We start from the raw sequence: 14443 nt of genomic DNA, 5'->3' as shown, positions 1-14443 counted from the left end.
TCCTCCAACTTCCCCTCATCATCATTACTAACTAATACACTCCTGGGCCATCTCAGTGCTTCCCCTCATCTTTGCCCAAGACACTCTAAGTGGGCCTTCGGCTGGGAGACGTGGATCCATTGGTTCCATCGATAAGCTCCTCGTCCGTTACCCCAGATTGATACCAGATAACATGACATTGACCAGCGGCTTATCACCGAGGTAGCGAGTGAGACCCCCTGCGCCAAGTTGATAAAAGAAACTCGCCTCGTTGTGCTTCCGATGGGGGTCGGATGACGAGTTTTCGGAATGAGGTGACATCCCTTAAAAGGAGACAGCTGTCGCCAGATTGAAAATTCTCCGACGACTACTAACAACCTCTCCCTTCTTCCCCGCTGCCGCGGCCACCCAATTAACCCTCCTTTCTGAGCCAGATTTAACATGGCGGATGAGAAGACTGAGAAGTCTCCCCCACCAATGACGGTGGATGAGGAGACTGGCACAACAGAGAAAATTGACCCGACAATTGCGGAGCACGCGAAGGATGCAGACGAGGCATTGGCGGTTTTCGAAGACCTCCATGGTGAAGTTATCACACTCGATGAGGAGACAAACAAAAGGATACTTCGGATAATCGACTGGCACATCATGCCGATCATGTGTCTTGTCTATGGGATGAATTTCTTAGACAGTTAGTGTATTCCGCGGTAGCCTCCCAAGGTTCATACTAATGATTCGCAGAGACAACATTATCCTATGCTAGTATTATGGGCATCAAGACAGATTTGAATCTCGTCGGCGACAATTACCAGTGGCTTGGAAGTCTGTTCTATTTCGGTTAGTCCAACACACTCTACCAATATGATACATGGTACACTGGACTGACACAATAAAGGCTACCTGGCATGGGAATACCCGACCAACCGGCTCCTTCAGAGACTTCCACTGGGAAAGTACTCTGCCGCTTGCATTATAATCTGGGGAGCGATCCTATGCTGCTTTGCCGCAGTAAATAACTTCTCTGGCGCCATTGCTATCCGGTAAATAGCCTGTTCGAAGCATGTTCCACTTCACTTACTGATCACTATCCTTCAGATTCTTTCTCGGTGTCTTTGAAGCGTCTGTCACCCCCGGTTTTGCTTTGCTGACCTCTCAGGTGAGTGTCACTACCCTCCGGCTCAGCCAATCTTCGATTATCTTACATATAATAGTGGTATACCAAAGCAGAACAAGGCAGTCGAGTCAACATCTGGTTCAGCTTCAACGGATGGGGTCAGATTTTTGGTGGCTTGGTTGCGTATGGTATTGCCGTTGGGACCGACCGTCATGGCTCTTCCATTGAGCCTTGGAAAATTATTTTCCTCGTGACTGGCCTTTTGACTGTTTGTCTGGGACTGATCTTCCTCTGGGTTGTTCCAGATAATCAACTTAACGCTAGATGGCTCAAGAAGGAAGACCGTGTCCTTGCCCTTGCGCGTGTGCGTGTCAATCAGCAAGGAATCGGAAACAAGCATTTCAAGATTCACCAAGTGAAGGAAGCTTTGTTAGACCCTATGACATGGGCCTTTTTCTTCTATGCCCTCATCGCTGATATCCCCAACGGCGGCATTACGAACTTCTTCAGCCAACTGGTTCGCTTGCCCTTACCCTGTCCAACCTACCATGTACTGACCAGCCCGGCTGCCATAGATCACTAGCTTCGGATACACAGAAGAACAGAGTCTTATCTACGGTGTCCCCGCCGGTGCCATCGAAGTCATCTCCCTGCTCGGAAGCGGCTTCCTCGGACAGTACACCAACCAACAGCTGCTTTGCAGCACGGGCGGTCTCATAGCTTCCATTATCGGCATGATACTTGTTGTTGCACTCCCTCTTACAAATAATGTCGGTCGGTTAATAGGCTACTACATGACGCTGGCAAGCGCGACGCCGTTTGTGGCACTGCTCGCTATGATTTCGTCTAACGTAGCTGGCTACACGAAGAAGACGACTGTTGCGGCGATCTACCTCATTGGATACTGTGCAGGAAACATTATCGGTATGCTTTTATCCCAGTTCGTATTGATGGAACATCACAACTGACGGACATGTAATTAAGGCCCCCAAGTCTTCCGTCCCCAAGACGCACCCCGCTATGTTCCTGCAGAAATTACCATCATCGTCTGCTGGGGCGTCTGCCTGTTCATTCTCGCGTTCATCTGGTGGTGGTACCGTGTACAAAACGAGAAGAAGGCCCGTGTCCGTGCAAGTCCAGGTTACGCGCCAATGGCAAACCAAGAGTAAGTCAATGCATTCCTGATATTGTGGAATATCTATCTAACCATATACCAGATGGATGGATCTTACAGATTGGGAGAACCATGAACTTGTATATGTGCTGTGAGGACAGCTAGATTCCTTTATTATAAGGCCTGGTGCCTGTTAATGCCAAAGTTGATGACCACAATGTTCTTCTATGATTACCTATTTCTTTAAGTCAAGTTGAAATTAGCCATGACGATACAATCTTGAAGATATATCACATAACCGGTGGTTCATATGTCCTGCCAAGTTTCATGTCGTTTCTTCCCACTAAGGTCAATAATCCTACCATCCCAAACATATCAGTACTTCATCGATGCAACCGTAGAGGGGACAAAGAGGGTTTCCGTAACTCATCCGATCAGTCAAAGCGATACTGCGGGGGATGCAGCGCAGTGGGTCAACATCCAAACCACAGGCCCACCACCACCACCGATCGCTACCTTGGAGGAATCAAAGCTATAACTACTTACTTCGTGACCAATTCGAAAAAATCGAATGACCATTCCATTAATAAAAGCATTCGCTGTTGGCGCACCATCCACTCAGCTGAGCACTATTCTAAACTCAATGTTCGGATATAGTTTCACAGATATCATCCTGTCGGCGATATTTCTGGAGCCGATGCGGGGGATACTTGGCAGTAGCTGAGCTGAAACTTCGATAGCTTCGATGCCACGACATTCGGCAAACAACCACGATATTATCCCTTGCTGACACACGAATCAGGCGACCTCTTGTCGACTGGCTCCGCTCAGAAATCAATGGGCTTTCTCTCGTGATATCGGAAGTCTTTTACTAGGTAAGCTTCCATTTATAAGCCTGGCACATCATCGGGTTAATAACGTCTTCGAGCATACAGCTATCTTTTCTGCCCCAAGTACATTGCCGGAACGGAATTTGAGCGTTCTTTCATGGATTATGTCTCGCTAAACCGAATGCTGGTTGCAGATCTTGTGAGACTGTTGGGTTCCGTTCGTGCTCCAACGCATGACATGGCGGTATCTCGTCTGCGGACTATTGGTCGCACCTATCCATAACATCCAATGCTACCTGAATTAGTTACTGACTTTAACCCTTGCGCGGCGTGAACGCAGCATAAGAAGGAGCAGACACTCGAATCTCTAAGCCCCCTTCTTCAAGCGCCACCCACCCGCGTTTGCCTAACGTTAACGCCGTCCACAAGATCAACCAGCTCGTTGCAATATCGACAGCCACGATAGCCAACTCCTAGAGCACCAACTTATACTGAAAACATGGATTACTACAAGGCCTCTTTCTTCTATGAACCGCTATTATCAACGAAGCACTTCGTCTCTCAGGAACTTCAGGTCGCACACCTCGAATATCTCCAAATGAGCCGCTGATATACGGAAATACACGATACCCGCTGGCGTGAGTTTCAGTGCATCCCACACCAGTTATGGATACACGAGCTGATCCAACATACCTTTTTTTTCCCCCAGACACCGGTTGGGCAATCCGACTATTTCGTCCACCGAGATCCCGCAATCTTCCCCAATCCAGATACATTTGATCCTGATCGTTGGATTCGTGCCGGAAAAGAGAATGTCAACCTGAAGTCATTTCTTGTTGCCTTCTCTAAAGGCAGTAGGCAGTGCATCGGAATCAAGTAAGTAATGTTCTTTCACTAGATGCAATAAAAATTGTCTGCGCTGAGATATGTACGGAAGTTGATGCCAATCTTTCTCACAGTCTGGCCTATGCGGTACTCTATCTGACCGTAGCCACCTTGATACGCCGGTACGATATGGAGTTATACAATGCCACGGAAGATGAACTTCGAACAGCCCGGAACTTTCTGCTTCCACGCCCTGAAAAGGGCCACGCGACTGTTAATGTAGTGGTCAAGGATATCCTGACCACATGAATGGGTGCTTGAAAGGCAGAACCATACGCTGATGGTAAGTATCTTTCTCGGGACTGTGTAGGGAGAATAGGACTATGCTCCGAATCCCCGACGGCCGCATTAATAACAAAGAAAAGAAAAGAAAACAAGAGAAAAAAAATAAGAAAAAAAATAAAATAAAATAAAACACACGGGTGGAATTCGGAAACGATTAACGGCAGTGGTTGGCACTCCAATTGCTAGGCTACCAATCCATATGTGGACAGACTTCGTCGATCGAACCATCTTTTTGGTGTAAGTCAACTCTCTACGCAAGAGCCTTTTTCTATAGTACTTTTGAAGAAGAAAATTCTATAAAAACATGGGAGGGCAACTGGCACCCGCCCGTCAGGCGGATTTAGTCGAGGCTGATTGAATTGTTCTGGTTACTGAGACACCATGTATGCTTTCAGTGATGATGAGTATCTTGTGTGTGATAGCAGTAGTAGGTGATCAGGCATAAGCGCCTCAACCAACTTCACATGAGTGGTTAGGTCATATAGATACGAAGAATAGCAGCATACTCGATCCTATTCGCCAGGCGTAAAAGTATTCTCACAGCGCACAGATCCGTCATCCTTTTATCAGGCCACCCAATGAAGATCTTTACTTGTGATGAATTCTACGAAAGTATGTCTTCCAAGTCATCCCTTGTGAGATTCTATCTAAATTTGTCATTGGATACCGATTGTGATTGAAGTGCATACATGAACTTTGAGGTACTGTCCCAGCACATCTAATACTCAAATAAGTACTCCATTAACGAACTGCTCCTGCTCCCTCCCCCCTTTTTCTGCTTTTTCCACTGATATTTCCCAAACTCCGATGTAACCACGGCCCCAGTCATGATCAAAGCGGTGACTACATGCCGAAGACCGGCAGTGTTGTTGATAGCTTTTAGTGGCTGGCTGACATAGATCGTCTTTACAACATATGCACCTATCTATGCAGAGGGACCCCCCCCCCCCCACCCCCCTTTGGGTAGGACAGTACTATCACATTGCAGATAGTGGCGACGCTGAAACCGTTCACGCGGAAATCTTTGCCGGTGACACTTATCCCTACTAGTATCAGTGCTCAGATTTGCGCAGGTTAACTTGTCCACAGTATGGATATAAATATGCTCCCCATTACTACTTGGTATTGACTCCTCATCTCAGAGCATTTAAGTAGTCTGGAGACGAATTTGATCATCTACATTCACAAAACCTCTTTGTCTTGACTTCTGAAGAGTTTCTTCAATTCTAAATCTATATTCAAAATTCACTTTGCGTGAATTGATCAAAGCAACGCAACATGGAGATAGGCCTTTTCGGACCCAGCCTTTACTGCGTCGAACGTGGAGAAGAAATACAGAAGCAGTTAGTTTCCAGTGTCTTGGCCATTCCTGGACTCAGAGAATCCTGGGTTCCAACTGTTGGGCCCCAGTTATTTCATCCAGAAAACCCGGTAGGATCCTACGACAAGCACATGAAGTCTTATCCAAAGGAGGAAGGCTTAGCATGGACGCGCACCCTGAAGGACTTTTCCAACATTCCCCGTCCTGTCAAGGCGCCTCCACGCGCTGGCCTGATTCCGCGCGGAAGACTCCACCTGCGATCCATGGCTGAGGGTTACGATGTCCCCGACACTCCATTTTGGCATGCGGTTGCGGAGGTGACATATGGATACTCCTGGTGTCTAATCGATAATAATGTCTTTTGCAAGGACTGCTTGCTTGGAACTGGCACATGCGCCATCTTAGCCTCGTTTCCCGATTATTATCACTTCTGCCAGGATATGTACCCCGTGCTTGAAATGTCTGCCCAGCGCTTGGTAGAATATATTGCTCATGTTGATCGTTGCCATCCCGATGGTGGAGAACATCACAAGGTGATGGATGCCTGGTTGACAACCGCACAGTCTACCTATCTTGACGTTCTTCATCCGAAGGCAGAGAGAATGAAAGGGCCAGAAGACGAACTGCAAAGCATCCGTTATCGACTGATTAACTCTTCTGCTCGGGCTCTGACTCTGCAAGCAAGACTCGAGCAAGGCTCTCTGATAGGAGATGACATTATTATAGATGCTGTCGCAATTGCCAAGATATTCATGCACGACGCATGCGATTACCGGCATGACAACGCAGCCAATGAGTTTTACAATATCATTACAGTAGTCACTTCTCATCGTGGCGTGCCGGCGAACAACATGTTCCGCCGATTCTGCATTGATGTGTGGGCTTGGGCTGTTGATAATGGAGCAGACTGGGCAATTTACATTGCTGGCCGTGTTCTGGCCTGGCAGGTCTACATGGAGCGGTATAGGACCCCAATTCTCTTCGACAATCTTGTACCCCGTGATGCGAACACTCAGCCTACCGATGATCCTTACGGCGACCCTATCCTGAACAGTATGAACCCGCTACCGCCCAGCTCTGATCCGCACGACTTTGACCTCCGCAACCGGTGCCGCAACAAAGATCGGTATGACGAACTTTTGCGCAACTGTTTGGCTCATTTTGAGACCTGTCCTGGCTGTCATGAGTATGATAAGAAGACCTCCTGGGCAGATCGCGTGCCGCTCCTTGGTAAGGCATATGAGACGAAGTACACCGACTGCAGTTGCCTGAACATCATAAGCACGTACATGGTACTTGCTTGTATGGAGCCGGTTTGGTGGGTTATGGATCATGCCGCAGAGTATACCGGCCCAACGGAAAAATGGTCGCCGCTGCTTTGCTGAAAGGTGACTCGATGCGAGGATTGGTGGCTATATGGACACAGTCAGTATGTCCGTCTAAATGGCTAGTAGTGTTCGGCTCGAGATAATCTGTTCTTGATTTCAATTTTATTCATAACAAGTAGTGATTGGTAGGAAAGAAGAAAGAGTTTGCACCGTTTGGTGGTGGTCTTTCCTGTTTTGTCCCGCATTAACCTTCCCTTGCAGGATTGTCAGTCTTCTTCCACTTCCTCCTATTGGAAGGCGAGGATTTCTTCAGCCCGTGAAGGATGACAACATGCCGTTGATCCTCTACGCAATAGAGTCTCACCGGATTTTCGGTGCAGTGCGTGGATTATAATGTAACACACCTATCCTAACATCCTGAATGGGCTGATACTGATGAGGTAAAGTCTGACTAGGGCGCTATGTGTCTTCCACCTCCTAATTTCCCAAACCGTTACCCTCTTATCACTCAGCTTTCTGTTGGATCCAATCTACTTCAACAGCAAGCATCGCCACGCCCTCTATCGTGCTGCAGGCTTCCTAAATGGGATGATCTCACGGCTGTCCACGTCTTTGCATTCGTCTTCTGCCCTGCTTGTGATGCTTCGTTAGCTCGCTTTGACAACCACATAACCACACTTGGACTCACTTCGATGTCTTTTTGATCTTGTTTCTACGCCTACCTGGTCCTATCGCTACATCGGCTATTTACGCTTTGAGCAAAAGCCTGCTGAACGACGCAGATCAGCCCAACAGGTGTGGTGGGCGGGCTAGAGACATCTTCACTCGTGGAGAAGACGTTGCGTGAAGATATGACTTAGCACGAGGTGCATCCACTGCTGAATACCGTAAACCAACGTTACCCATGCGCAACGCCTTGAGAAAGGGATACTAGTCAGCTGAGCAAGAGAGATCGGCAAAGAAACCTGTGACACAGCAGCTTTCCAGACGGTATATCGTTGAGCGAGAAAATAGCGTCATTCTCTTATTTAATCCCAAATTCCTTCTCTTTCCAGCACCCTTGATTATGTCTGCCGCGCGCATTCCGCTGACAATCCAAGAAATTTGCAATCCTAGTATATCATTCGTTACCAGAAGAAAGAATGACTACGTCTGCAGCTGAGGAATATGCCTTGGACAGGAGCTGGCTTGACAACGTTCGGTATGGCTAAAGACCTATTAATCCGAAAGACAATCGCTATATACACCCATTCTCATACAATATAGTATCAATGCCATGCATCAGTTGGTAGGACAAGTCTACCAAGGTCACATACACCCACGTATCTGCACAGCAAACCCGGAAATGAGAATCGCTGATGTTGGGACCGGCACCGCGTAAGTCTGTCAAGAACACAAAACAACCAGTCACATGCACTATACTCAGCAGCTAACAAACTTCCAGTATCTGGCTCACAGATCTAGCCAGTAAACTACCAGAATCCGTTCGTTTGGATGGTCTCGACGTTTCGTTCGATGCTGCCCCCCTCCGCGAATGGCTCCCACCAAACGTGACCCTGCACTACTGGGACGTCAAATCGCCAGTCCCCGAGCACCTAGTCGGTGCATACGATCTGGTCAATGTACGATTTTTTACCATTGTCCTTCGAAACTCTGAGATCAAGGATGCTCTGAATAATCTATCCCGACTACTTAGTTCGTACTGCTTCCAATACCCAGCAACTTACCTTGACCTCTCATTTAACCTAAAGCGATGAACAGAACCAGGCGGCTACCTTCAGTGGACTGATGCAGATATGTCTTCAATCCGACCAGTAAAGATTCGACCTGATATAAGCGACGAACCATTGAAGCGGTTTGAGACCGTCCTTCGAGGGAACGACGAAAGGTTCTACACTTCTTGGGTTCCCGACCTGGGGACTCGCTTCCAAGAAGCCAAGTTCGTCGACGTCGATGTTGATCGCAGGGACCCCCCACATTATATCGCACAATCCCTGTTTGAGACTGTAATGGTGGCCCTCGAAGTCTTCACCAGAAACAAGGATATGAACGAGCAGAAAGTCCAAGAACTGAGGACAACCATCCGAGACGCAGCCAAGGCTTCCAGAGAGGGCTCTTATCTTCAGTATACATATTATAGAGTTATTGGACGGAAGGCCACAGGTACAGAATTATAGAAGCAGTCCTGGTAAAACAATGCTATTACTCTCATCCCCAGCCATCTGTAGGCTGTTCCTCTACAACATCGCCTCTCTACCAGGATGTACGTACACTAATCTACCTCCATTTAACAAAAGGATCTCGACCACGATTGAATCATATATCTTACTGTGACTAGTCCCCTACCTCCTAATCAAAACTTACTTCTCATCTACTCCCCAGTACCACCCAAATAAATCAGTTTGTTCTAACCCAACCAGTACTCGCGGAATTCAAATATATCCCTGTCCTCATCCTACGACCGGTCCAATTATTCTACCTACCTACCACTTAGTATCCAATCAACATAGAATGGATTTGCGTGTAATACATTCATTCCTTCATTCATTCTATCTTATTTTCTTTCCCAGCCTTCCTTCCCTTCCCTTCCCTTTCCTTCTCTTCTCTTATCCATATCAGCTCCCTACCATCAACATTGCTGCTTTCAATCAGATAACTTCAAGAACTTTCTATATAGAACGGTACATTAGGATCTCTCGATCCCAGTTGGCAGTATACAGTACAGTGTAGAATCAATACAAGTCCTTTCTTGTTGTTTCTCGTTACGTCAAGATTGCTGTCTTTTGCTCCTGCTTGATTATAGTTAGTCTATCTCGCTCTTGAGTTATCTCTGTAACATTTTTCACTAGGCGATTGTATGCCGGCGTGAGAGATAATTTGTGGATACTGTGAATGTTATGATTAAGGTTGCGTGTTGATGATGTGGTGGTAGCTGAGTTGGTCGCTTTGGCTCTCCTTTGAGGACTATGGTTGGCTTGGAATAATACTACTTTCGCTTCTAAATTGTCTGGGGATGTTATTGACGGGAACTCTTGCTCAGTAAATAAAACCCATCAAGTCAGAATGCGTACTCGTAGGAGTCGTTCTGAAGCAAATGAAGCCACAACTAGGAGCCAAGCGACCAACAAATGAAGGCATTCATGCTACTCTTCTGAACTCGCCGATCAGCCAACCAATGTTCCGTCTGCCTGACATAGTTACTACGAGTCCAGATATTGCACAAGATATGGCTTAATTCAGTGATGGTCTATCTTAGAAGTGTACTAGACAGCTCCTCTGAACTGATACTTTTCCATTGCAGTGTGTGTCCCAGGAAACAATCTAGTGCTCAGTAAGTCACACTGGTCTCCGAGAAATAATCCACTGTTGGCGGTTTACATACCAAACGATGGGTGATCATACTCCACCACAACAGTCTAACCGGCCTGTGCTTCGTTGCAAGGTTATGCGAAAAGTTCAATCAGTCAGTCATGCTTTCAACCCTTCATCCTTTGATCAGATATTACTTACACACCCCCTCCCCGGTGTCCGATGTCCCAGGCCCGCCCCAGCCGCCCAACCGAGGCATGGCTCACTGCAGTGGTGAACCTGTAGAAGTCAGTCATGCAACTGGACAGCCATAGAGTGGGTAACCTACTGTATAGTGGATATTGAATCCGATACCCAGGCCCGTCCCAACCGCCCATCCAAGGCCTGGTCCTCCAACGAGTAATGCAGAAGGTGAAGCCTGTCAGCTCTTTGACCAATACCAAGCCATAATTTATAACGACTTACACAACCCAAAGCCCCCCACCCCATGTCCGATGACCCAGGCCCGTCCCAGCCACCCAACCAGGGCCTGGCTCACTGCAGTGGTGAACCTGTAGATGTCAGCTATATTTACAACCGAGGAACAATGGCTCGAACTATTCAAACACTTACTGTGTATTAGGTGTTGGATCCTATGTCCCAGGCCCGTCCCAACCGCCCAGCCGAGGCCTGGTCCACTGCAGTGGTGAACCCTGTAGAGAGTCAGTCAGCCACACATTATAAAGTAGAGATGATTCGAAAGCTTACTATGTTGCTAAAGTTAGTTAGTATGACCCAGGCCCGTCCCATCCACCCATCCGAGGCCCGGTTCACTGCAGTGGTGAACTGTAGAGGTTAGTATGTCCCAGGCCCGTCCCGTCCACCCATCCGAGGCCTGGCCCACTGCAGTGGTGAACCTGTAAACAGTCAGCCACAAGTTTCTCCAGCATAATGAGCTAGAACACTTACTGTGCTGTTGTGGTTAGTCGGTATCCCAAGCCCGTCCCATCCACCCAACCAGGGCATGATGTGTTTGTCGGGTAACACTCTACAGTCAGTCGACAATGCAGTCTTGTATCAACACTGCGGATCTAGCAACGTCACTTCCATAATCCCCAACCCCCCTCCCCCTTCCGTGTCCGATGTCCCAGGCCCGTCCCTGCCACCCACCAGGGCCTGGTTCACCACTGCAGTGAACCCTGTAGAAAGTGAGCTACACCTTCAGCTAGAGAGCTATGTGTTGGATGACTTACTTTGCTGTTAAAGTTAGTAGATCCCAGGCCCGTCCCTTCCACCCAACCAGGGCCTGAGGTTCACCACTGCAGTGAACTCTGTACGTGGTTAGTGACAAAGTCGATCAAACGAGCAGTCAATGAGAAGACTCACTGTATGATGGATGTTGAATCCGATAACCCAAGCCCATCCCTGCCACCCATCCAAGGCTTGGTTCGTTGCGAAGTCATATGAAGTCGGAGCAGGTCAGCCCTATCTTTTCGCGGGTCTCGCATTTAAGCACTTACATGTCTCCGACCCCCACCCCCGTGTCCGATGTCCCAGGCCCGTCCCAGCCACCCAACCGAGGCCTGGCTCACCACTGCAGTGAACCCTGTATATATTTAGCCACACATATATTATGGACGGCTGTGAATAGGAAGACTCACTGTGTGGTGGATGTTGAATCCGATAACCCAAGCCCATCCCTGCCACCCAACCAAGGCTTGGGGCCATGCAAAAGTAGAGGCAGTTAATCTTGATCTGTAAGTCACTCATATGACCTAACCCCCCCTCTCCCGTGTCCGATGTCCCAGGCCCATCCCAACCGCCCAACCGAGGCCTGGTCCACCACTGGAGTGAGCCTGTGGACATTGTAGTTAGCCACACGTGCGATCAGGGCAGTCGGACATCGAAGGACTCACTATTTGATGGATGTTGAATCCGATATCCCAAGCCCGACCCTGCCACCCAACCAAGGCTTGGTTTGTTGGAGCGGTAAAACCTGAATAGTTAGCCTATTACGATCAGTGAGATGGGAATGGAAATACTTGCCAGTGCTGTGTTGTCGAAGTCTACAACTACGTCCCAAGCCCGTCCCTGCCACCCAGCCAGGGCCTGGTTCGCTCCACCATGAAGGTGAAGGCAGTCTGTCCTTATTACCATCTAAAAGCCGAAGATTGAGATACTTACTTGACCCAAACCCTCCACCCCCGCGTCCGATGTCCCAGGCCCGTCCCAGCCACCCAACCAAGGCCTGGTTCACTGTGTGAACCCTGCAAGATGTCAGAAACTATGAAATCGAGAACTGAAAGAGGAGTCTAACTGTGTGTTGGATGTTGAATCCGATGACCCAGCCTGTGCCAGCCAGCTAACCAAACCAGGGCCTGGTTCGCTGGAGGCTGCTGAAAGTCAGCCACAATACTATTCAGGAGCCACAAATGGGGATACTTACATTTAGTGCTGGGTCACCTGTGTCTACTACAGCGGCCCAGCCCATGCCTCAAACCCAACCAGGGCTTGATACGCTGGAGGCTGTTGAAGTCAGCCACACTTGCTGTCCGTGGGCGATGAATGAGAGGACCTACCCCAGTGCCGGGTCACCGAAGTGACCCAACCCGTCCCTACCAACCAACCGCGCCTTGGTTCGCTCAAGGCTGTAGAGAGTCAGTCACACTGCTATCTGTGAGCCATAAATGGGAAAACTTACATCTAGTGCTGAGCCGATGTCTACGTGCTACAACCCAAGCCCATCCCTGCCACCCAACCAGGGCCTGGTTTGTTGTTGATGTCTGTAGTTGTCGTGGAGTCAGTTATTTATCCAGATGAGTCAGAGTCATATTCAGGAACATGAGTACTTGCCGCGTTGTAAATGTTGAAAATATAATGGCGACTTATGACCTTCGAGGCCCGACCATCCACCCAACCGATGTTAGCTGAAGGTTTTCACGATGACTGTACAAAGTCCATCATGCCCAGATGTGGCAGCTGGCATGACACTGCTTTATGTCCGATGTCGACAGCTAAAATGCGTCGAATAGCCCAGGCCCGTCCCTGCCACCCAACCAGGGCCTGGCTTGTTGCCGAAGCCTGTAGAATATTAGACATGCACGTGCAAGGAGAGCTGTGGTTGGAACACTTACTGTAAACCCCTGTGTTAGGACCGAGCAGGTATATATAATATGGTCTTCCAGGCCCATCCCATCCACCCATCCATGAGGCCAAAGAAGTTGTCGCGCCTGTGAAGAGTCAGTAAACGGGTAGGCAAGTCAGGGAATACTCAGCAGTTACTGTGTTGTATGTGGCGAGTTGTTGTCCCAGGCCCGACCCATCCACCCAACCATGGGGCCAGAGAAGTTGTCGCGCTTATTGGAAGTCAGCAAAAAAAGAGAAGTTCAGCTGAAGAAGTACTCACTATGTCGTATATGGAAGTAAGTATATATAATAGGGTCTTCCAGGCCCGTCCCATCCACCCAACCATGAGGCCAGACCCGTATGAGTCCTAGACGAAGTCAGTACTAACTATGTAAACAAATCCGAGAATACTCACTGTGTTGTGTTGTCGAGTTGTGCTCTGTTGTCTCAGGCCCGTCCCTTCCACCCTACCGTGGGCCAGAAGTGTTGTCGCGCCTATGATGAGTCAGTAAAACAGGAGGTCGAGTCAGGGAACACTCACTGTGCTGTGTTAGAAAGTAAGTATATATAACCCAGGCCCGTCCCTGCCACCCTACCTTGGGCCGGGTATGTTGTCGCGCCTACGCTGATGAGTCAGTAAGGTACTAGAAAGTGAACTCGGGGACACTCACTGTATTGTGTTAGAAAGTAAGTATATATAACCCAGGCCCATCCCTGCCACCCTACCTTGGGCCGGGTATGATGATGAGCCTGTGCAAGATTAGTAAATCGAAAGTCATTTGGAAGCCAACTCGGATGTAGTCACTGTGCTATTAGATCGCAGGTGCGTATATATAATATAAGGTCTTCTAGGCCCAGCCCATCCATCCAACCATGAGGCCAGACCCGTTATGAGTCCTGTGCGGGTCAGTAAATCGGCAGTCAAGTCAGAGAGTACTTACTGTGTTGTGTGTGCGTGTTGTTGTCCCAGGCCCGTCCCATCCGCCCAACCGAGGCCTGGTCGCGTGTAGGTGTTCTGCACCAGTCAGCCAGTATGATCAGAAGCTCATCAGGGAAGTACTCACAGGTCTACAGTGTATAGTTGAGTGTCGCTACCCTGGCCCATCCCATCCACCCAACCTAGGCCAGTCGCGTGTGGGTGTTCTGTATAATTCAGCCATTTCCGCAGCTAGT

At 48.6% G+C, this 14443-nt stretch overlaps 6 protein-coding genes across 6 annotated transcripts; 5 read left to right on the top strand and 1 right to left on the bottom strand.

The window, feature by feature from the left end:
• Positions 1-61: 61 nt before the first annotated feature.
• BO85DRAFT_408971 (allantoate permease family MFS transporter) lies at positions 62-2817 on the top strand. Its single transcript, XM_025657421.1, has 8 exons — positions 62-670; positions 721-816; positions 875-1019; positions 1075-1135; positions 1191-1610; positions 1669-2017; positions 2078-2258; positions 2311-2817. Exons 1-8 carry the CDS (start codon positions 421-423, stop codon positions 2360-2362), a joined length of 1554 nt encoding a protein of 517 aa, XP_025509790.1. The 5' UTR covers positions 62-420; the 3' UTR covers positions 2363-2817.
• BO85DRAFT_454421 (uncharacterized protein) lies at positions 2368-2817 on the top strand. Its single transcript, XM_025661283.1, has one exon. It carries the CDS (start codon positions 2518-2520, stop codon positions 2743-2745), a length of 228 nt encoding a protein of 75 aa, XP_025509789.1. The 5' UTR covers positions 2368-2517; the 3' UTR covers positions 2746-2817.
• Positions 2818-3536: 719 nt separating this feature from the next.
• BO85DRAFT_443624 (cytochrome P450) lies at positions 3537-4171 on the top strand (the record flags this gene model as incomplete). Its single annotated transcript, XM_025658883.1, has 3 exons — positions 3537-3611; positions 3747-3913; positions 3997-4171. 3 exons carry the CDS (start codon positions 3537-3539, stop codon positions 4169-4171), a joined length of 417 nt encoding a protein of 138 aa, XP_025509788.1.
• Positions 4172-5173: 1002 nt separating this feature from the next.
• Positions 5174-6972, top strand: BO85DRAFT_214327 (uncharacterized protein). The gene is made up of 2 exons (XM_025654632.1): positions 5174-5237; positions 5350-6972. The coding sequence occupies exon 2, from the start codon at positions 5486-5488 to the stop codon at positions 6911-6913; it is 1428 nt and encodes a 475-aa protein (XP_025509787.1). The 5' UTR covers positions 5174-5237; positions 5350-5485; the 3' UTR covers positions 6914-6972.
• An 807-nt stretch (positions 6973-7779) lies between these two features.
• On the top strand, positions 7780-9092 carry BO85DRAFT_214316 (class I SAM-dependent methyltransferase). Its single transcript, XM_025654631.1, has 4 exons — positions 7780-8057; positions 8123-8233; positions 8301-8551; positions 8618-9092. Exons 1-4 carry the CDS (start codon positions 7999-8001, stop codon positions 9031-9033), a joined length of 837 nt encoding a protein of 278 aa, XP_025509786.1. The 5' UTR covers positions 7780-7998; the 3' UTR covers positions 9034-9092.
• Positions 9093-10119: 1027 nt separating this feature from the next.
• BO85DRAFT_443621 (uncharacterized protein) lies at positions 10120-14413 on the bottom strand (the record flags this gene model as incomplete). The annotated part of the gene is made up of 25 exons (XM_025658882.1): positions 10120-10143; positions 10239-10281; positions 10367-10444; positions 10494-10590; positions 10631-10729; positions 10778-10857; positions 11114-11192; positions 11315-11343; positions 11398-11475; positions 11531-11586; positions 11665-11750; positions 11806-12000; positions 12061-12140; positions 12329-12411; positions 12591-12616; positions 12724-12792; positions 12846-12927; positions 13097-13225; positions 13279-13374; positions 13551-13637; positions 13686-13765; positions 13867-13890; positions 13997-14020; positions 14212-14285; positions 14335-14413. Coding segments are annotated over 25 exons (1877 nt in total), but the record flags the coding sequence as incomplete, so codon positions are not given.
• Positions 14414-14443: the final 30 nt, after the last annotated feature.

The sequence above is a fragment of the Aspergillus piperis genome, assembly GCF_003184755.1.
Source record: "Aspergillus piperis CBS 112811 unplaced genomic scaffold BO85scaffold_38, whole genome shotgun sequence".
Lineage (NCBI taxonomy): Eukaryota > Fungi > Ascomycota > Eurotiomycetes > Eurotiales > Aspergillaceae > Aspergillus > Aspergillus piperis.
The sequence above is the reverse complement of the archived record's forward strand: the minus strand, read 5'-3'. Positions and strand labels throughout refer to the sequence as shown.

What these genes read in the sequence shown, in the direction of transcription:
- BO85DRAFT_214316 (XM_025654631.1), top strand. Translation starts at nt 7,999, where the DNA reads ATGACTACGTCTGCAGCTGAGGAATATGCCTTGGACAGGAGCTGGCTT. An exon ending in AGCTGGCTTGACAACGTTCG is followed by an intron (nt 8,058 to 8,122) that starts GTATGGCTAAAG and finishes CATACAATATAG; the next exon opens with TATCAATGCCATGCATCAGT. An exon ending in GATGTTGGGACCGGCACCGC is followed by an intron (nt 8,234 to 8,300) that starts GTAAGTCTGTCA and finishes ACAAACTTCCAG; the next exon opens with TATCTGGCTCACAGATCTAG.
- BO85DRAFT_408971 (XM_025657421.1), top strand. Translation starts at nt 421, where the DNA reads ATGGCGGATGAGAAGACTGAGAAGTCTCCCCCACCAATGACGGTGGAT. An exon ending in TTGCTTTGCTGACCTCTCAG is followed by an intron (nt 1,136 to 1,190) that starts GTGAGTGTCACT and finishes TACATATAATAG; the next exon opens with TGGTATACCAAAGCAGAACA. An exon ending in GCGCCAATGGCAAACCAAGA is followed by an intron (nt 2,259 to 2,310) that starts GTAAGTCAATGC and finishes ACCATATACCAG; the next exon opens with ATGGATGGATCTTACAGATT.
- BO85DRAFT_454421 (XM_025661283.1), top strand. Translation starts at nt 2,518, where the DNA reads ATGTCCTGCCAAGTTTCATGTCGTTTCTTCCCACTAAGGTCAATAATC.
- BO85DRAFT_214327 (XM_025654632.1), top strand. Translation starts at nt 5,486, where the DNA reads ATGGAGATAGGCCTTTTCGGACCCAGCCTTTACTGCGTCGAACGTGGA.